Genomic DNA, 22,967 nt, shown 5'->3' with positions numbered 1-22,967 from the left:
CTGATATATAAATGAAATATAGTTACATTGTATTTCACTGATATAGAAATGAAATATAGTTACATTATATTTCATTGATATAGAAATGAAATATAGTTATATTGTATTTCACTGATATAGAAATTAAATATAGTTACATTGTATTTTACTTATATAGAAATGAAATATAGTTACGTTGTATTTCACTGATATAGAAATGAAATATGGTTACATTGTATTTCACTGATATAGAAATGAAATATAGTTACATTGTATTTTACTTATATAGAAATGAAATATAGTTACATTGTATTTCACTGATATAGAAATGAAATATAGTTACGTTGTATTGCACTGGTATGGATATTAAATATAGTTACATTGTATTTCACTGATATAGAAATGAAATATAGTTACGTTGTATTTCACTGATATAGAAATGAAATAAAGTTACGTTGTATTTCATTGATATAAAAATGAAATATAGATATATTGTATTTCACCTATATAAAAATTAAATATAGTTACATTGAATTTCACTGATATAGAAATGAAATATAGTTACATTGTATTTCACTGATATTGAAATGAAATATAGTTACATTGTATTTCACTGATATAGAAATGAAATATAGTTACGTTGTATTTCACTGAAATAGAAATGAAATATAGTTACATTGTATTTCATTGATATAGATATGAAATACAGTTACATTGTATTTCATTGATATAGAAATGAAATATAGTTACATTGCATTGCATTGATATAGAAATGAAATATAGTTAAATTGTATTTCATTGATATAGAAATGAAATATAGTTAAATTGTATTTCATTGATATAGAAATGAAATACAGTTACATTGTATTTCACTGAAATAGAAATGAAATATAGTAACATTGTATTTCACTGAAATAGAAATGACATATAGTAACATTGTATTTCACTGATATAGAAATGAAATATAGTTAAATTGTATTTCATTGATATAGAAATGAAATATATTTACATTGTATTTCACTGATATAGAAATGAAATATAGTTAAATTGTATTTCATTGATATAGAAATGAAATACAGTTACATTGCATTGCACTGATATAGAAATGAAATATAGTTACATTGTATTTCACTGATATAGAAATAAAATATAGTTACATTGTATTTCACTGATTATGAAATATAGCTACATTGTATTTCACTGATATAGAAATGAAATATAGTTACATTGTATTTCACTGATATAGAAATGAAATATAGTTACATTGTATTTCACTGATTATGAAATATAGTTACATTGTATTTCACTGATATAGAAATGAAATATAGTTACATTGTATTTCACTGATATAGAAACTAAATATAGTTACGTTGTATTTCACTGATATAGATATGAAATAGAGTTACATTGTATTTCACTGATATAGAAATTAAATATAGTTACGTTGTATTTCACTGATATAGATATGAAATATAATTACATTGTATTTTACTGATATATAAATGAAATATAGTTACATTGTATTTCACTGATATAGAAATGAAATATAGTTACATTATATTTCATTGATATAGAAATGAAATATAGTTATATTGTATTTCACTGATATAGAAATTAAATATAGTTACATTGTATTTTACTTATATAGAAATGAAATATAGTTACGTTGTATTTCACTGATATAGAAATGAAATATGGTTACATTGTATTTCACTGATATAGAAATGAAATATAGTTACATTGTATTTTACTTATATAGAAATGAAATATAGTTACGTTGTATTTCACTGAAATAGAAATGAAATATAGTTACATTGCATTGCACTGATATAGAAATGAATTATAATTACATTGTATTTCACTGATATAGAAATGAAATATAGTTACATTGTATTTCACTGATAAAAATGAAATATAGTTACGTTGTATTTCATTGATATAGAAATGAAATATAGTTACATTGTATTTCACTGATTATGAAATATAGTTACATTGTATTTCACTGATATAGAAATGAAATATAGTTACATTGTATTTCACTGATATAGAAATGAAATATAGTAACATTGTATTTCACTGATATAGAAATGAAATATAGTTACATTGTATTTCACTGATATAGAAATGAAATATAGTTACATTGTATTTCACTAATATAGAAATGAAATATAGTTACATTGTATTTCACTGATATAGAAATGAAATATAGTTACATTGTATTTCACTGATATAGAAATGAAATATAGTTACGTTGTATTCCACTGATATAGAAATGAAATATAGTTACATTGTATTCCACTGATATAGAAATGAAATATAGTTACATTGTATTTCACTGATATAGAAATGAAATATAGTTACATTGTATTTCACTGATATAGAAATGAAATATAGTAACATTGTATTTCACTGATATAGAAATGAAATATAGTTACATTGTATTTCACTGATATAGAAATGAAATATAGTTACATTGTATTTCACTGATATAGAAATGAAATATAGTTACGTTGTATTCCACTGATATAGAAATGAAATATAGTAACATTGTATTTCACTGATATAGAAATGAAATATAGTTACATTGTATTTCACTGATATAGAAATGAAATATAGTTACATTGTATTTCACTGATATAGAAATGAAATATAGTTACATTGTATTTCACTGATATAGAAATGAAATATAGTAACATTGTATTTCACTGATATAGAAATGAAATATAGTTACATTGTATTTCACTGATATAGAAATGAAATATAGTTACATTGTATTTCACTGATATAGAAATGAAATATAGTTACGTTGTATTCCACTGATATAGAAATGAAATATAGTAACATTGTATTTCACTGATGTAGAAATGAAATATAGTTACATTGTATTTCACTGATATAGAAATGAAATATAGTTACATTGTATTTCACTGATATAGAAATGAAATATAGTTACATTGTATTTCACTGATATAGAAATGAAATATAGTTACATTGTATTTCACTTATATAAAAATGAAATATAGATATATTGTATTTCACTTATATAAAAATTAAATATAGTTACATTGTATTTCACTGATATAGAAATGAAATATAGTTACATTGTATTTCACTGATATAGAAATGAAATATAGTTACATTGTATTTCACTGATATAGAAATGAAATATAGTTACATTGTATTTCACTGATATAGAAATGAAATATAGTTACATTGGCTTTTAAAATTGTAAACAAATATTTGCTGTAATTTTGCTTACGATATTATTTGTGCAATTGCAGCTTTATCTGTGGATATTGCTCGTTAGTCAACTAGTGCTTCTGAAGTTCGAATCCTGTCTGTCTTTCTTTTTTCACTTTGCTTATTTCCAGCCCCACAGACTTAATAATCACTTGTTATGTTTTAGTAAGACTGAGAAACGATTCTGACGAACGTTAAAACACAAATTTCTCTTGTTGCTTACCCTGTTCAGTTTGGGTTGTATCACTTCAAAGAATTTAGGTAAAAATTGCACCGGTAAAAATGGCACCGGTAAAAATGGCACTGGTAAAAATGGCACCGGTAAAAATGGCACTGGTAAAAATGGCACCGGTAAAAATGGCACCGGTAAAAATGGTACAAGTGAATAACTAGGTAAAAATGGCACCGGTAAAAATGGCACGTAATGGATTAATGAGAAAAATGACAAAACGAGAACATGCATGAATATCTCACAGTATATTAAAATGGGAAAACGTGCGAAATTTGTCGAATTAAAAAGGGTGCTAGACGACCGATCTGGTCTCAAATTTTACCCTCGTTTTGAGTTTTCCAAAAGTTAGGTCATGTACTGCGACGTCACCGGTGTTACAGAAAATAATGAGAAGTGTGTCACATTTAAATAGATCTTAAATGCGAATCTCGTTTTTGAGATTTCCCAAAGTGCTATTACGTCACAGGTGTCAGAAATAACTTTTTTCATCTGTGTGGTAATTCATTCACCTCTTCTCCCCTATTATAAGTTGAACACTGGGCAGAAATAAATTTAAAAAATCTCCCTTATTTACAAACAAGTTACTTTTATTTTAATTAGTTACTTCTATTTATTTGTTTCTTTACCATATATTCGATTCGATGTCTATACTAATAGATGCCTTAAAAATAAGAATTATCGAACATTTATTACTATAGACAACAAAATGAAAAAGTAAAATATACAACAAATAAATGCTTCCAAACGCAAGATATGCTAAAAGTAAAAATAAAATAAAAATAAGCAGTTTATATATTTTTCAAAAATACAAACAAAATAACTTAGGCATAAACAATTATAGCGAGGAACAGTCCATTTGATGACGGCTTCTGATATTGAAATCAGAAATCAACATTATGTTATTCGTTCCTCGTAATTTATGTACACTTAGTGTTGTTTCTTTTTTATGGAACTCCTGCATTGCAACATGTCGGCAATGGAGACGCGTTATCGACCCCTTTATGAAACTCAAATATAAAGAAGTTTCTTCATAAATATTTCATGTTTTTTAAATTACTACATTGATGAATTAAAATTATATTTTGATACATTTTATACAACCTTAATGTAAAAACCAAAAAAAAAAAAATACTAAAAACAATCTATAAATGTTTTTAGCATATTTTTTTTTCAATTATGAATCACTCATTAAAAAGAAATATTAAAACTTTAAAATTATAGTTCGATACATTTTTATACTTTAAAATTAAGTACTCCTTGTGCGTTGAGTCTTATAGCTCACAGCCTAAATATTCAATGACCTCTCCCCTAGCAGTGTCAGAAATTTCGTGAAAATAGTGAATAATTCCACCCCATCTTTCCAAGCTTATAACTCCTCGAAAAATGTAATTCAAGCCCTAATTTTTTTTTCAATTAAAGGAGCAAAGACCAAGGTTTTATTAAAAAAAAAAAAAAAAAAAAAAAAAAAAACAATGTGTTTTTTTTTTTAAAAAAAAGGTTTTAAACTTCGGACTTTACAGGTAAATTTCTAAAAAAAGCGTTTTTTTTTTTTGTTTTAAATTTGAATATATTATTTACTGACCTTTTCTCTTCAATTTGTGATATATAAAACTATTCAAACTAAATTAATTATTTACTTTTTAATAGACATTTCAAAATGGGTGACACTTGGGGGGGGGCGTGAATTTAAAAAAAACGTTTGTCTAAAATATTATATTCGGTTTATTGGAAAGAACATAAAATTTCACATTGACCCTGAAAATATCGTAAAAATAGAATCAATAGAAAAATTTTGATAGATTTTTAAAGTTTAAAAATTGAAAAATATTGAGTTCGGAAAATTCATTACTGTTTTTAAAAAAAAAAATATTTCTATTACTTTTAAAACAACTGTAATAGTTTATTTTGGAAGTATAATCCATAAAGAAAATAAATAACCCACTTTTAACAGAGAAATTACGAGATTTTTATATTGTATTCGCAGTTTCGTGTTAGGGGTGTCAAAAATTCTCCCCTTAGTGCGGAAATAAACTTTTTTTATTTTGTAAACAAACGAACGTATTGTACTTATGGATGTTTGATATCGAAAGAAATATGAACTTAAAAAATAATGTTACTTTTATTTCATTAAATTGTTAGGTGAAAGTGCAAAATAGTTCACCCCATCTCCATGTTAAGAATGGCTTTCTAAATAGTTATTATTTCAACATTGTTTGTACTCTCGGGGTGTCAAACATGTATAAGTACCTATTTTAATTCTAATTTATTTAATCATTTAAAAATGTTGAATGGTGCGAAAAAATGTTTGTAATAAACCAGCGTAAATAAATAAGTAAATAAATTTAAAAAATGTTTGTAAAATTGGGAAACAAATTCATTACAAAACCTTTTTATTTCCACACAAAGGGGGCGGTTATTAAATATTTATGCTGGGAGCTATGGAACTCAACACGCAAGGAGTACCTGAAATTATATTTTTTACGTTTTTATACAATACATGTTTTGCCTTTCATCTTTTTGTGTTATTTACTTCGTTATTGTATATTTTTGTATTATCAGAAAAACTTGTTTATATTTGAGTTTCACAGAACTGCTGGTCAAAGAACAGATGCCGATAATTCGTCTCCGTAAATTTAAAGACCAACACTCAGTTCATTTGCTTATAATTTTTGAAAATTTATTTGCATTAAATTAGTAACACCAAAGCAAATTATTTGCCATCTTTTTTATTTTGAGATAACATTGTTGACTTTGTCAACTGAAAAATGAATACAAGTACCCCCATAAAAACGCTTACTTAACTGAACCACTACAAAAAAATAAGATAAAAAACAAAACGGTTGCATTTTGTCAAGATACTATCTAGTCAGAATATGGATAATAATTTTACATGGAATTTATATACAAAACTGATCCCCATGCTAAATTCTAAAGTAGTCGTTTTTCTTTTCTATTTAAGCAGTTCATAAGTTATCATCTAAAAGAAAGTACATTCTTATTTTTTAGGAGATGGGAGGAGAATAAGCTCAATTTACAATAATACAAAAACAAATCAAAAAACAAAAAGCAATAATTTAAAATCTTATGCTGTAACAAAGTCCACATAAGGACTGATTCAAATCTTTCCTGCCTTCTGTGTAGTCCCTGCATAAATGTTTTAGTCTTTGTTGCAAATCAGCATAGATTTTCTTTGTTTTCTTTTTTGGTGGCTCACCAATTGCGTTTCTTGCTATTACTGTACTCACAACAGCCTCTTCTTTTTGGATCATTTTTATCAGTTTCCAGATAGATGAATGCCGATGACCAACAAGATGATAAAATTTATTATTCCACCCTTCACACAAGTTGTTGGTTCGCGAACAATTATTAATTGTTGCTTGTTGTACATTCCAAAGTTCTGGTGGAAATTTGGGCGGGATACGCTGAAGGTTTATTACTGAAAGTCCTGACTGGTTGTGTTGTCTTCCCCGTGGAATATATGTACCAGAAACATAGGTTTGGTCAAAATGCAGCAGTAAAGGAACTGCTTCATCAGGGCATTTTGTCTTGAGCAATTGCATTCCCGCTGGAACATCTTCCACGGGCACAAATGCCAATGAGTCAATCTGTCCACAAAATTGACGAAAGTTTTCACTCTGTTTGTAATGCTTGGTGAGGCCAAGTTCCTGTATTTTTCTCCAAGTCCTCTGAGTCAAATGGTAGAAACATCCTTGTGTGCGTGTTTCTGGTCCTAATACATTGTTGATGGCTTGGATTGTCGCCCGTTCAAAGTCTACAATTATTGTTGACGGATCAGGAAAGATATTAATATTATGACAGCGATCTATAATTGCTTGTAGCAGTGTTTCATATGTTTCTTGGGTCTTATTCTGCAGACAAGCAAAAACTGTAGAAACTGCAGTGTTCCCAATTGGAGTTCGTATTACATAAAGCTGCAGAAATCCACGTGGCGCCATTGTATAGTTGCCATCCATCAGCCATGTATCAGCAGAAGCAAGTAACTGTAATGATTCATCAGAACCAAATGCTATGATGCGGTTGGCAGTGTTTGGACCGCTGTCAAAGAACAAAAATGGTTTGGGCTCAGGAGCAGAAGTAGTTGTCCACTCTCCAGTAAGATGCAGATCTTCCACTGTGCCTGGAATTTGTGGATACCGTTTTGCTCTTTGGTTACGTAAAGTTCTTTTTATAACATCATCACTTGGAAGTAGTGCTTTTGCATCGACCGGTAAGTAATCCAGGTTGTTGCTATAAATCTGGCTAGGTTTATCTTCTGTTTCTGATGCTCTACTCTTCATTTTGTCGATGCATTTTGCGGATGCAATTTCTGCATAACTAGGAGCGTGGTTGTGGTCATTAGCTGGTACAGGATTAGTCATCTCACAGCTTGTGGTCAAGGTACCTTTACAAAAAATGTTTTTTTTACACATCTCCATCTGACAATAGTTGAACGTGCAACCTGTTTGGTATACATATACGCTTGGAAGCAAATTTTCTCTTTTCCTTTGTTCGTCCTTATAATTTCCATGATAGATTTATGATAGTTCTTCCTAGTTTCTTTTGGGGCTGATGTTGTTTCTTCTTGTAGTTCACTTTAAGTAGTGGCGCTGGCAACTTCAGTGAGTCAAAACTGAACTCTGTCATATTTGGTCAGTAAGCTGTTATTTATATTGGAATCAGTTTATAATTTTATGTCAGAAATATACTCAGTGACCGATTGACCCCAGAAATGTCCCCAGAACGGTTTCATACTCAACTGTGAGCATGAAACTGTGAGATGAATTGGTCATAAAACCTTTTCGCACGTATACGCGACAACACGTGTTATCTTTCACTTTAGTTTATGTGTCTGTTGAATTTGTTAATAAGGCAATGAAACTATTTTTGGTAATTAACAACATTGATACAGTTTAGCTTTGAGAATTTTGTGTTACTGTTCCCATTCCAGCTTTGGACTACTATTCTCATCTTGAGTATTCCTATTTACTTGCTTCCTTAAGAGGGCAAAGTTAGACACAAGGTCGTTTTTTTATGTGGGCAATATCCAGCTCTCCTACAAGAGGAACAAAAATTAAATTTTTTTCATTCTGAAAGGATTTATTAATTCTTCATTGAACGGGGAGATAATAGGTGGAGTGTAGCTTCAGAAGTGATACTACACTTTGTTAACGTATCAGTCGATGCAACCTCCGACAGAAATTCTGCGCAGATTCTCGAGTTCAACAGAAACATTTCAGAGTTCAATATTTATTCAATAATAGCAGTTTTGGATAAATAAGAAAAAATGGCAAAGCCAAACTTATCAACGATAAAATAAATTCAATGATAAAATAAATTTGGAGTGCACCAAAATTAGTTTTTTCTTTTATCAAAGATAAAAGCCAGTCGAGGAGCTTTTAATTACACTAAACAAAGTGCATCTTTTCTGGATCATTTTTATTTTGTTTTGTTTTAGGGAAAAAAAACTTATCCCCGTGTGTGTTTTATCCTTTATAACTAGCGATTCATTATGAAAAAAGAACCCAAAAATACAACTACAACTTGTCTAGAAAAGATGCATTTTGTTTAGTGTAATTGAAAACTTCCACATTAACCCTTATCCTCGAGTGTGTTTTATCCTTGATAAGTTGCGATTCATTAGTCCTAGTACCCCATTTTGGGGAGCTAGATAGTCACCAGATTAAAAACCGACATTGTGTCTAACTTTGCCCTCGCGGGGTGCAATTAAATAAGAACCTTTAGATAAATAATGCTTCTAAACTGAGGTAATTGTAATTTTTTGTTCCGATCGAAAATGCCCCTTTTTGAGGAGCTGGATATTCTCCAGATTTAAAACCAACCTTGTGTCTAACTTTGCCCTAGCGAGGTGCAATTAAATAAGAACCTTTAGATAAGCAATACTTCTAAACTGAGGTAATTGTAATTTTTTGTTCCGATCTTTTGGTGCCATTTTTACCTAGTTATTCACTTGTGCCATTTTTACCGGTGCCATTTTTACCGGTGCCATTTTTACCGGTGCCATTTTTACCGAGCACCCACTTCAAGCTGGTATTTATAAAAATCTAGAACCCGTGACGAGAGGTTACAAGATAAAAGGAAAAAAGAAAACAAAAACATGTATATTTATATACTCAAGCACGATATTTTTCCATTTTTTTTAACCCTTACATGTTTTTAATGTTGAAATGTATTTTTTTGACTCGTAGTCTTCATCAGTTCGCTGCTTTTATACATCATTATAATACGGTTTCCTATTCCAGTAATTTCTTTCTAACAACTGTAGGCTTATGGAACTCCTGTTTTTCTTACTGTTTTCCTACTACCTATAGCCTTCGTCTTTTCAAAACTAAGGTAAATAAACATCCCCTGTCTTTGCGATGATCATCTTTCGTTCGTTTTAGTTCTTTTTATCAAGTGGCTTCATGCTTGTATGGCGCGATTTCTAGGAAAAAAATCAAATACGTACGTGGGTAATCGATATCATTCCATTCATACGGGGCCAAATGTTGGCGGGAATCGATTTTGGCAAACGCGAATATCAGGTGTGTGCAGAGGAATGGATCGATGTGATAGGGCAGGAATTTCGCCGGCGGTTTCCGGTATTGTGACCAATTCGTGTAGTAGCAAACCTTCTTATATGTTGGATCTGTCAGAAGATAAAGAAAGGGGTACTTTACTTTTGTATTGTACACAAACACTTAACAGAAATCAGATACGAAATTAACTGTTCTTATTGTCACTATCGTATTACACCAACCACAGATACACGCAATGTATTTTAGGGTGAGTTCATTATTGTTGTGAGGAGGGTAAATATCTCTGCAACACTATCTTTAGCTAGTTCTTACTATTCACTTCTCCTCCCCTATTTCTTTCTCTACTCCTTTGTCACCATTCCGTTCTCTCTTTCCTTCCCTCTCACTCTTTCTCCTATCTATCTATCTATCTATCTATCTATCTATCTATCTATCTATGCATCCATCTGTTGCATTTTCTAATGTTTTCCATTCCGTTTTCATTCTATTCTTTTCTCTCTTCTGCTCTTCTTTTCTCTCTCATCCCTCACCTCTCTCTCCTATCCTCCCATCCCCATGTCTCTGTTGCAAACGAATAGTTCATACACATTAATACAAATGCAACATATTTTTTTGTCTTTTTCGTCTATTATTGTTTGTGGCGCCATCACATTTGTGACGTCATCACATGTCTCCTCTTTTTGAAATGTTACTTCCTAGAGAATATTTAACGTTTTCGTTTTATTGCATTTGTGTTGAAAATTCGGGGGGGGGGGTCACCACACTAAGGCATATTACCACTTGAAACATAAGGGATCATTTGGGATCATGTCTAACAGGGGATTATTGGACAGCGAGATGTTTATTCACATCACATTTAAACTTCTGCTCGTTAGTAGTCAGAGAAGCATGAAACATGAAAAGAATTCCAAAGTCTAACAGTTCGAGGGAAAAAGAAACTATTAGAGTAGAAGGCATTTCGGCATTGAAGAACTTTAACAGTGAAGGATGTGATTTTGCTGCTTGTCAGGTTAGTTGAAAATATGTATGTTGAATGGGCATAAGTGCTATGAGCTCACCAAAGCACATTCCATTAAAGTACTTGTAAAACAGACACAAGGATGTAATATTACGGTGATGGGACAGAGGTTGGAGCTTGGCAGATAGTGCAAGATCTATTAGATTTTACACTCTTTTTCAGAGTCTGTGTGAGAACGGGAGATCAGTGGTAGAAGCACTAGTCCAGCTATGGCAACAATACTCCATGCGAACTGTAGTCTTGTAAAGATATAGGATAAACTCTGTGAGTAATTTTCTAGCAGGATAGAGAGACCCCACGTTCTTTGCAACAGCCTTAGCAATATCCTCAATGTATTTATTCCAGTTCATTTGATTGCTAAAGTGAGGAGTTTGAATAGTGAGCTCTTAGGTAGGGTGTTTTTGACATTGTAATCGGTGTTTGAGAAGTTTTTTCCAGTTGTTAAAGGAAAAAGCTTAGTCTTAGTAGAATTAAATGTTACCACCCCCTTCCGCCTCTATTCCACTTGTTAGAATGATATTTTTTTGTTTGATTGCTTGTTTGTTTTGGTTCTATTGAAGGTATACAAAACAAAACAGGGAAATATGACATCTCCTGATGCAAACAATGTGTTCGCCACTGAAACTTGTTATGCGGTATACTTTTTCCCAGTGATAGCATTGTCAGTGCAATAACGTGGTATGCCACTGTATTTTCATCACATAAACGTTTTTCTAACAACATTTTTTCAATACCCTTCATACCATTGTGAGGAGATGGCAGATGGCCATGCACGAGATGTAAAGCATCTCATTCTCTTTCCAGCTTGTAAGTGTTCCTCTTTATTGCTACATTACCCGCTGATCGTATGATCATATAAATGGCGGTTGGTGGCAGGTCGTTTTACTCTATTAATCCTCCATACAGTTATTTCTTCCTGTCTGGTTCACACCGTCAAATGAACCAAGATCCGAATTTGTAATGAAATAAGGCTGTTTGACCAAAATAGACCTGGTCTCTCCATCACCCTCAAACGTGGAACCACAACTACTGATAATGTATTACCGCTGTTGTCCACTAGCGATGTTGAACTGAGATGCAAGCGCATATCTCCCACATGTCAAGGAATGTCATTGCCGATCACCAGCTGTGGATTCATCATTCCTGATCTGAATTTCAGCATGCAACTTTCTTGTAACTTTTTCACCTGAACTGTGTTCTGCTCTTTATATTAAGTAGAGATCCTTTGGTGATCCGAATGGGACACAACACTGAACCTCACTTTCAATCTGATCTAGTGTGGTACGCACGGACGGTGTGGCCTCTCCCCACCCTCATCATTGCCAAGAGGTTATTGGGTTGCGCAGTGCTATGGCAGAAAAAGGGAACCACTATGCAATTTTGATTCCCTCGGCCTCTTTGCAACAGCCATGGGGTGAGCACGTATTCTTTTGTCTCTCTGTAAATGAGAGGAGGGGGGCATCCCCTCCCTCATCACTAGTTAAGCTAATAAGGAATAGCTAAATACTTAAAAGTGTAATTATTATGAATCATCTTTTTTATTGTAATATATTGTGTAAATTTTGTAATAATTAAGATCTTATATATTTCAACCTGTGTGTGTGTGTGTGTGTTTTTTTTTTGTGCCTGCCACAAAATGTCGAGATGGTCCTAGAATCAAGGGAGGGATCAGAACGAAGACATAATCCTAAGTGAAGGAGCCAGCCACACCCAACATGCCAGGTATACCTTTTATCTTCACTTAGACAAAAAGACATCTAACCGACAAATACTATTGACTGGCCAATTGTCACAATATGGTGTCGTTTCCAGGATATTTAATATAACATGTCGGTCGGTCACTATAGTATAAATGCAGTAAATTGGTGAGACCTGACGCGGTGGACAGATCATCTTGTAGATAATGTTTGTACCAATATACAACTTTTTACTGTCTAATGACACCTTTCTATGATAAAAATTTCCTGATGGCCTGTATGTGCAGTATAGTCGGTATTTGAAACCCCATTCATTCATGAACTGCATGAATTATGGATTACAGAAGGCAGTATCATTATCAGCCAGCCGGCAGAATACTTTAAAAAACACTGATTCTAATTGCTGGATCACATGTGGAGTGTTTTACTGCTGAAAACCGTTTGGGGTCACAATTAATCAACGTCAAAAAATGGCAACACTTGTAATGTGTGACGTCATGCACAGCCGGTTCCATATTTCATGCACATTGCATTTCCTTTTTCTGTTTTCCATTGCTTTTAATGCCATTTTAGACATGAATGAGTCGATTCTATACACACGATATATACTGCGTGTCAAATTATTAACGCAATAAAAAAATTTTTACCAGTTTTAGAAACTGACACATAGTTTCGTATCAAAAGCTTCGGAAATGTTGTCAATGCTGAGCTGTGCATACTGTGAAATTTTCGTACTGTTCCATGCAATGTAAACAACTTGCCATCGTAATTGCTGAATCCACGGTATTTGACGTGTGTCACATTATTAACAAGGCAGTTTGTTTCGTCAATAAAATGGATTGTAAAGGTGGTTTGAGTAGTTCTGAAAGAGTACCATTATAGAACAGCTAGCAAAAGGTAAAACTACCATCGAAATATCGAAAATGATAGGAAGGTACCATCAAAGTGTAAAGAACTTTGTCAAGGACCCTGAAAAGGTACGTAAGAGAGCTGATAAATCTAAATTTGTTTCACACCGTTCTCTACTCCAAATTAAACGTGAAGTTGTTAAGAACCCTGGGAAGACAAGTCGAGAAGTCTTTGACCAAGCCGGATTGAAGAATGTCTCAAAAAGTACTCGATGTCGCCTTCTGAAAGAAGTGACACAGTCTGTTAAGCCTGTGACAAAGCCCCCATTAAAGCAACATCCCATTCAAAAACGATTGAAATGGGCAGAGGACAACATGAAAACGGATTTTGCCAAAGTTTTGTTCATGGATGAAGTGTGTGTCACTCTTGATGGCCCAGATGGGTCCTAGATCGTTGGAGCAAGGGATGGGTCCTAGATGGACGACATCGTCATCAGCGTTTAAGGCACCAACAAAGTGGTGGTGGGATAATGATTTGGGCTGGAATTGTCAGAGGTACTTTAGTTGGCCCATGGAGAGTCTTAGAAGGTGTAAAAATGACATCAAATGCTTACATAGCTTTTCTGAAGGAGCACTTTGGACCATAGCTGAAGAAGTAAAGGTTGATGTTCAGAAAAACCATTATTTTTATGCAGGAAAATGCTCCCTCGCATGCAACAAACAAAAGCAAAGGATATTTGCAACAAATGCAGTTCTCTGAGCTATGGAAGATGGAGTGGCCTGCGAATTCACCAGATTTTAACCCAATTGAGAACCTTTGGAGTATCTATGCAAGTGGACGCCAATTTAAGAGCAAAGATGAGTTGTGGGATGCTCTCCAAGAGGTATCATAAGGAATAACTGTTGAGGAAATCACAAATTTTTACAAGTCATTCATAAAAAAGGATCGCATATTCCCTACTAATTATGTAAACGTAAAAATTGCTATGTAGTTATTGTGTTCTAAGGATTTTTCCTAGTTCACTTAATGTTTGAAAATTATTTCAATAAACAAGTTATGGGTATATTGTGTTTTTTTCTCAACCTCGTTAATAACTTGACACACTGAAATCAACAGGTATTCCTATCTTCTGCAATAGTTTCGCTAATACTGCTTTAAATACTTTTATTTTCTGACCGGAGTAGCTGAATAGTATTGTAAACACTTTCTCAAAGTTTCATGGATGTTTATTCACTCGTTTAAAAAAATGTAAACTCATTAATAATTTGATACGCAGTGTAATATTCCTCTGACTCCATGATACTCGCTATGTTGAGAAACTTTTTTTAGTTGTGTTGGATTCAGATTCTCTGCGACAAGAACACAAACTGATTGTGTGGGTTTAATTTCTCTATTCACACATTATTGAATCATAAAGTGGTTCTGTTCGGTTTTGGTTAGATTTTATTAGTGCTACATCAATGGAAATATATATTTTTACAATGAGATTACCCTGCTCAATTTCCACCTTACAAACATCTTGCTTGACTTTCCCATGAGGAAATCGATCACCCAGTAGCACACACCCACACGCACACACACACACACACACACACACACACACAGCTTGTTTTTATGTGAAAATCAAGTGGCAACGCAATATATCAGCCTCATTGAGCCGATTATATATGCCTTATGTCAGATTCAAGACTCCCAAAATAGTTCATTTACGGTAAGATCTCCAAAAGAAAATAAACTTTAGAAGGACAGTAGAAACGATTCAAGGACTCCTTGAATGTGTCCCTCAAACAGTTACGTTGAAGAACGGCAGAAGAAACATACTATTAGAAAAGACAAAGTAATCAACTCCTCACCTTGTTGCCGCTATGCATGCCATCAGATTAAAATTCGTCTCATTAGACTATAGGGCATGGTTCCAGTAATCTATGGGCTTTGTTGACGTCTTCAGCAAACTATTGCGGGCTTTCTTGTGTATTGCCTTCAGAAGAGGTTTCCTCCTGGAGTGACAGCCATGCACACCAATTTGAGGAGATAAGTGTGTCATGCCTACAGTCAAACATGGTGGTGGGAATGTCATGGTCTGGGGCTGCATGAGTGCTGCAGGCATTGGAGAGTTACATTTCATTGAGGGAAAAATGAATTCCAACATGTACTATCAAATACTGCAGTAGATTATGATGCCCTCCCTCCAGAAACTAAGTCACAGAGCAGTGTTCCTGCATGACAATGACCCAAAATACACATCCAAGACAACCACTGCTTTACTGAGGCTGAAGGTAAAGGTGATGAACTGGCCAAGCATGTCTCCAGAATTGAATCCAATAGAACATCTTTGGGGTATCTCAAGCAGACACTTTTCATTGTGTCAAAAAATTATTTTTTCAGTGTTGTCCCATGAGGAGATATACTTAAATATTTGAAGAAATGTGAGGGGTGTACTCACTTTTGTGATACACTATATATATATATATATATATATATACGTGGGGGGAGGGCATCACCAGTGAATGCATCAACACAGATGTTTCATTCACAATAGTCCATTTACAGAATGCAACTTCTTTTTATTGCCCTATAGTACGGCCATTCGTGATATTCCAAATTCTTCAAAATATGGCAGCAACCATTTTTATTGCAGGTAACTTGTGCTCATCATCATTCTCTGTTAATTCATTAAATATTTAGAAATCTTAGTTTCAAGTTTCTTTGGCGCATAATCTATTGGCCATTTCCACAGTGTAATCCACACTTCCTTACGCTCATCAAATTAAGCAATAAAATCATTTTGTTGATACCAAGTGCTGCAGAGATAGGTTGTATTGCATCAAACTGCATATTTTCAGACTGAATTTTAGTTCGAACTGTATTGGATTTTTCATTTTTAGTTAGTTTTTCAATGCTTCCCTAACAGGCTGAAACTAATTCCACCTTCTCAATTCATTCGACTACTTCTCCAATCCCATTAAACGCAGGAATGATCAAAATGGCTGTCTATGTTATGTCGAAATAGCTTGTAATCTAATTATAAGACAAAAAGCTTACAAAGGCAATCCTACTTTCAGATTCCCAGCAGTTTATCTCTGAAAATTTTCTCTCCGACCTTACAGTTATGTCAGTTGAACTTCACATGTGCTAATTTTTTATTTATTTATGCAAATCAGGCTCAACTATAAAAGTTTACAATTTCGAAAAGAAGCAATTTTTTACTTTGGCAAATGGACATTCATGACATTCAAAGCATCTCATTTTCTTTATTGTCAGAGTTAATGTATGAACTTGCTTCTATGTGCGTTTACTACACACCGAGATTGTACCGTCGTTCTTTTCGTCCGAATTCGGTGTTTGACTTTGATTTCCATAGTGTTGATCATGTGACCTCTGCTCTAGCAAAATGATTTTCCATTAACACAAAATCATAACTCAAAGTTCTTGGTTTGTACGAGCTGTAAGGACGTCCCAGGAAGGGCTATTACGTCCTGGCACGACCACCATGCTCCCCGGATGTTAAACACGATATAAAACGATAAACACATTCCCTTTAGATCAAGGGTTTAATACGACGTCTGTTACGTCAGCTAGGCAGGTTTTGAGTTTTCAGCATAGTGGGAGGGTTTTCATTGTAATTTTTGGCAGGAATTTCTTTATTAATTTTTTCCGTAGAATTATCTTGGCTCAGATCTTTTGTACAGGAATTGAAGGCTGTATGAAATAAGCGAACAACGCTTCTTGTTTATATATATATATATATATATATATATATATATATATATATATATATATATATATATATATAGAGAGAGAGAGAGAGAGAGAGAGAGAAATGTTTTTGTGTTTTTTTTTTCAATGTAAACATTTTTTAAACTCCACGATTTGCATTTTTAATTGAATTATAAATCTTTCATCGTGACGAAACGAATAGAGGGAAAGAGAAACAATGAGATAGAAAGGCAGAAGAGAGATAGATACACATTAAAATAAAGAGACTAAAATGTTGTCATTATTTTACACTTTCCGATGTCTAACTTTTTGCACGTGTCAACTTCCATTGCTTTGCCATGGCTGGGATTTTATAAATCTTTTGAGTTAAGGTCAAATTTAATTGATGCTATGTTTATAATAACGCAATTTAAATTATACCTAAGGTAGGCATAAAGGTTTTAAACGTGGGGAGCAAAAGCTGCCCTAAAAAAGGCACAATTTGCTTCAATGTGCAACAATGGTGATCCCATTATGGTATACTATGATAACGACAGCTAGTGTATGTGTGTGTGTATGTTAGTGCATGTGTGTGTATGTGTGCTTTTGTGTGTGCGTAGTGTGATTGTACCTATTTACTATGCCTCCCCACGGGACAGAGTTAGACACCAGGGTCGTTTTTTAACGTGGAGAAAAGGTACAAAAATAAAAATTGTCTCAGTCGTGAAGGATTTCTCCTCCACCGAAAGAGAACAAGAAATAGAAGTGCAGCATCTGAAGAACAGATGGTGTTTATTTGCTCCCCCACTGAGCAAATTAGGCACAAGGCCGTTTTTAATGTGAGGTAAAAACCAGCTCCCCTAAAAGTAGGCAAAAAGGGGGCACTCTGGTTACCAAAAATAATAATTGTCCCAGTATAGAGGGTTTCCCCTCCATTGACTGGTACAAATTATCTTAAGTGCAGCATCTGCCGGAACAGATACTACACTTTGATCTTGTCCCGAAGGCAAGTGTGATTGTAGTGGGTTGTTAAAAAGCGTCTACGAGTCGCGTGTTAGGTTTCTCTCGTCGACGACAAAACTAACTTTCTCCGTCTCTCTTTCCTTATCTTTCTCCCTTTTTCATTTCTTTCCTTAAATAAACAGGTCAAATCATTGCTATTCTATTTTTTAGCAAATCATTTTTCCAATTTTCTTTAAGCTAATTATTTCTTTAACGATCACCGCATTCCGAAAATCTTTCTGCATTTTAATAAAATTTCATAAAAGTATGCGGACACCGAAAATGAATTTTTCCAGATCTCTCTTAAACCTAATACTTTATTTTTAGATCAGTAAATCCCCTAGACATTCTATTTCTATTTGGGTTAGATTGTCGAAATAAAATAAAGGTAACTTCGATGCATAAAAACGTTACTAATACAAAGACAAAGAAAAGCAACAACAAAAAACGAAAAGAGAAAAGACTTGGTGAATAGAAACAAACAATTTTTTTAGAAAAAGAAAAAAAAAGAAACTTAAAGCCAAAATAATGTTCACTAAGTCTCATCTGCTATAATTTTATTTTCAGCTATAAAGAAAGTCCTTTGTGTGATAACAATTAGAAGAGAAAGAAAGAAAGGCAGGTTGGGAAGGGTTTTTTACTATTTACTGTTGTGATATGAGATCTCGACCAACTTAGGGTTTTTTTTAGGTCATAATACTTTTAGCAAATTCGAAAAGAGTCCGTTCTCTTTGTTTACAATTTAAGCTGAGATTCTGTAATGTCGTCTTTTTGAGAAGATTAGTTGAAATATCTGCAGACAAAGATAACTTATTATCTGAAATAATGTTCATTTATAGCAAGGAATTTATTTGCTTATTTTCCTGAAGGAATAACCTGTAAAAAAATACGCATAATTCTTCGTATTTTAACGTTTTCTGAAGAGGTTAGAAGTCCAGTAAAATAAAATCTTTCTCCTTTTTTTTTTTTTTTTTTTAGTTTGGTCAGAATAGAAATATTCTTTGCTTTTGACTTAGAAAAACTGAAGCTTGAGACGTATCCATTATCTTCAGGCCTTAGAAGAAAATATCTATTTATAGTGATAAACACTTTCTACTTCAATTTTTCTTAATGGGAATATTTCCCATATGTGTATTCTGTCTTCCTAGCTGGTATTTTTCTGACATATTTAACTGCCAAGTCCTCGACCGATTTCTTGGATTTATTTGAAGCAGATTTCTCTCGGCGAAATACGAATTCATGAGGTAACTTAGATGCAATGACTTCAACATTATAAACTTTGCCAGATAACTTAGGCGAGTTCACTTCAATATCTTAACGTCCTATTTAGATTGAGAGAAGATAGCATGTTAACACATTTCAAATGTCCATTCTGAACTGCCAACTTCAGCTTGAATTTTATTAAAAACTAGATTACCCGTTGGGTCAGTATGTTATATTAGCTGTAGAATTAATGTATGAGCGTGACACTTGTGACGTAAAGAAAATAGATTTTTGTGACATAACAAAAACATTTCTATGAAAGTATATTAAAATGAAAAAAGAATATAGATAGATTTCTATGAGTCGTTCTGTTTATAATTGTTTATTTTTGAAAAAAAAAAGCTTACAGCCATTGAATTATAAGTGGGTGGCCATACTTATAGTTACATACTTATAGTTACATACTTATAGTTACATACTTATAGATACCATAATACTTAAAGTTAAACTCAAATTTTGATATATCTGTTTTAAATGAAATTGTTAGTTGAAAGTACAGAATAGTTCAAAACACTCTTTCCATGTTAAGAATGGTCTTTTAAATAGAAAATGAAAATAAAATGTAACTTTTTTCATTACGTAATACGGAAATGAACTATGTAAAAAAAATGCAGAAAGTATTAACAATTGTTTATTTGGATAATTTAAACGCGAAAAAAATTGTGACGCTGAAAACGTACACAGTAAAACAATACGTTTTATATTCGCGTTGATTAAAAAAACATCTTTTCGGGGTTATTTATTTATGTTGGTAGTGTAGAAGAAAATGTATGAACGTTTTTTAAGAAAGGTGTATTAAAAAATGGAGAATAAATTTAAAAAAGGAAGGTGGTGGATAAATCGCCGTTGTAAAATACTCTTATGATTGTCAACGGGTTAAAGTAGATTTATTTGTAAGAAAATCGCGTTAAAATAACTTAAACTTAATACAGAAATGAACGATGTAAAAAAATGCAGAAAGTATTAACAATTGTTTATTTGGATAATTTAAACGCGAAAAAAATTGGGACGCTGAAAACATACACAGTAAAACAATAAGTTTTATTGTCGTGTTGATTATTTATTTGTAACGCAAATAAAAAAACATTTTCAGGATTATTTATTTATGTTGGTAGTGCAGAAGAAAATGTATGAATGTTTTTTAAGAAAGGTGTATTAAAAGATGGAGAATAAATTTAAAAAAAAAAAAGGAAGGCAGTGGGGAAATCGCCGTTGTAAATTGTTCCTATGGTTGTCAACGGGTCAAAGTTGATTTATTTTTAAGAAAATTGCGACAGTATACTTGTAATACAGAATAGTTGCAAAACGTCCCCGCCCTTCTCATGTTAAATAATAATTTCTAAATAATAACGTTACTATTTCAGTGCGCAGGTCAAATTCTGTAAAAGTAGCGAATTGTGTTTATTTGTTTACGCTGTTGTGGGTTTATGTTTATGTACACACGCGCAACCGGAAGTCGTAAACCGGATGTGGGTTACAACACCCGTTACAAGGTCATTTGAGTTGCAAGAATGTGCAAATCAATCAACAGGAAGAAATTAGTCACATGATCAACAACATCAGCAGCAGTACAGCAAACACGAGAGAAAGAAAAAAGCAGGGTAAAAAAGGGAAGAGAAAAAAGAGGAAGAAGAAATATATCCCCCAAAAAATTTCAACACGATTCCTTAAATCTAAAATTTTCTTGTTCTCTATTTTGGTCCGATTCTTGGAATCTATTCATTTCTATTTGGAATTTACACCTTACCTGTTTTCACGGATATTTTAGAAACTGTATGTTTCCCGGCAAAGTATGACACTTGCTTTATGCCAGGATGACCACTTCAAACGACAAGTAAAAAATTTAACTTTGGTGCCAGTATGTTCACGTCCCCTTATGAAATGACACATGGAGCATTGTGAAATGAACAGATTTCGAAATGCTTAATTAATGAATATAATAAACTAGCTGTCCCGATTCGACGACACCTGGGCGTAGTAACACTTTAATGTTTGTTTTACATTAATCGTGATGAAAATTAATTTTTACATATTTAGCACATGTTATGCAAAGCTTAAAATTAAAACTCATACGTTTGTCTTTTTGACTTCATTAATTATAAATAAATTCTAGTTTTTGTTTATGAAGAAAAAAATGAGAAAACGTATATGAAATAAATAAGGAACGATAACTCTGAAAGAATAAGAGTTATCTTTGCAAGATGATTTATTGGGGACGGTGTTAATAGGTAAGAATATATGTATATTACTAACTGCCAAACTAGAAAATGTAATTAAAAAAAAACAATTGTAGCTAAGTGCATTATAATGTTGTTAATAACATGATACAATAATGACAAATGAAAATTGTCGGGTCAAAATAGTTTGGATGCTTTTATTTATTTGTATATTTGAAAAATTAACATAGATAACTTATATTCTTCAATTTTAAATGAGTTATCTCCCTGTCTATTTTATATCTTAGGTTATTACTAAAAAATATACCAGGTTATCTGAGCTGGAATTTTTTTTTTTAAATAAACTGTAGTTATTATATTGTTATTATATATTATTATATATTATTAACAATATTTCAGTTTTAATGTTCATTATGTAATCATGTTGACGCACCGATTCTCATTAGATCACTGAAATGATGCAATATTGAACTTGGCCAATATCATATGGGTAACCATTCGAGAATACCATGCGCTGTATGTATGAGGGAACCAAGAGTTCCGGCAACCCCTGCATCGTACCTGGCCCCAGCTGTTGTGACCCTTCTTGTCACTGCATTGGACTGGTTGGAACGAGAAAATGAGGCTGAGTCTGCACAAACTATGTTGATTTAATTGACTTTAAATAAACTACCAGCAGTCATCATCTATGGTCCCTAAAATGATCAGATTGTTTTTGTCGTTGTGCAATAATAACAAATGAAAACTGGTTAATTAGAATCAAAGTTTGATCTGCCAGCTTAAGTGCTATATTTAAGACCAACTTTTTAAAAATATCAGATATAATAGACTAAAAACCCAGGGATACACGCGCATATATCCCATCTCACACATGCCCGTACGTATACACCTGTATAAGTAAAAAAAAAGCAAATTAATCTTACCTGATGAGGGTATCGGTTTCGCATCACTTGGTTGGTTCACAAAAAAGGCCGAAAACACAAACACGCATAATATTCTACTAAAACTGACGTCAGCCATCATTGAGGATTAGGATCTGCTTGAAACGTCAAAGATGACATGCGGGTTTCACCTGGTCAGAAATGAATTGAAGGGCAATGATAAAACACGTGTACATTAGAAATTAATTAATGGAACTGAGACAAAAGAAAGAAAAAACATATTTCGTGCTAAAATGGGCTTCACCAGATTTTCCTGTTAGAAATAAGCAAATCAACCCCGGGATTATATCTAAGTCAAGCAGGTCAGGAACTGGACGTAGTCGTCTGAAGCTATGCA

The 22,967-nt window shown here is 32.7% G+C and overlaps 2 protein-coding genes across 2 annotated transcripts in view; both read right to left on the bottom strand.

The window, feature by feature from the left end:
- Positions 1–10,562, bottom strand: part of LOC145258291 (uncharacterized) — a 36,031-nt gene extending 25,469 nt beyond the window's left edge. Inside the window, exon 1 of the mRNA XM_080116325.1 lies at positions 9,918–10,562. The gene's annotated coding sequence lies outside the window, so the exon portion shown is untranslated. The remainder of the gene's footprint in view (positions 1–9,917) is intronic.
- On the bottom strand, positions 6,243–7,822 carry LOC145258292 (uncharacterized). The gene has a single exon (XM_080116326.1). The coding sequence runs from the start codon at positions 7,747–7,749 to the stop codon at positions 6,526–6,528; it is 1,224 nt and encodes a 407-aa protein (XP_079972452.1). The 5' UTR covers positions 7,750–7,822; the 3' UTR covers positions 6,243–6,525.
- Positions 10,563–22,967: the final 12,405 nt, after the last annotated feature.

This window comes from Euprymna scolopes, chromosome 33 (genome assembly GCF_053919585.1).
Source record: "Euprymna scolopes isolate OS-2025 chromosome 33, ASM5391958v1, whole genome shotgun sequence".
Taxonomy (NCBI): domain Eukaryota; kingdom Metazoa; phylum Mollusca; class Cephalopoda; order Sepiida; family Sepiolidae; genus Euprymna; species Euprymna scolopes.
Note: the sequence above shows the minus strand (reverse complement) of the source record. Positions and strands in the feature narration are given on the sequence as shown.

Excerpts from the sequence above, each read along its gene's own strand:
- LOC145258292 (XM_080116326.1), bottom strand. The coding sequence starts at position 7,749 with ATGAAGAGTAGAGCATCAGAAACAGAAGATAAACCTAGCCAGATTTAT.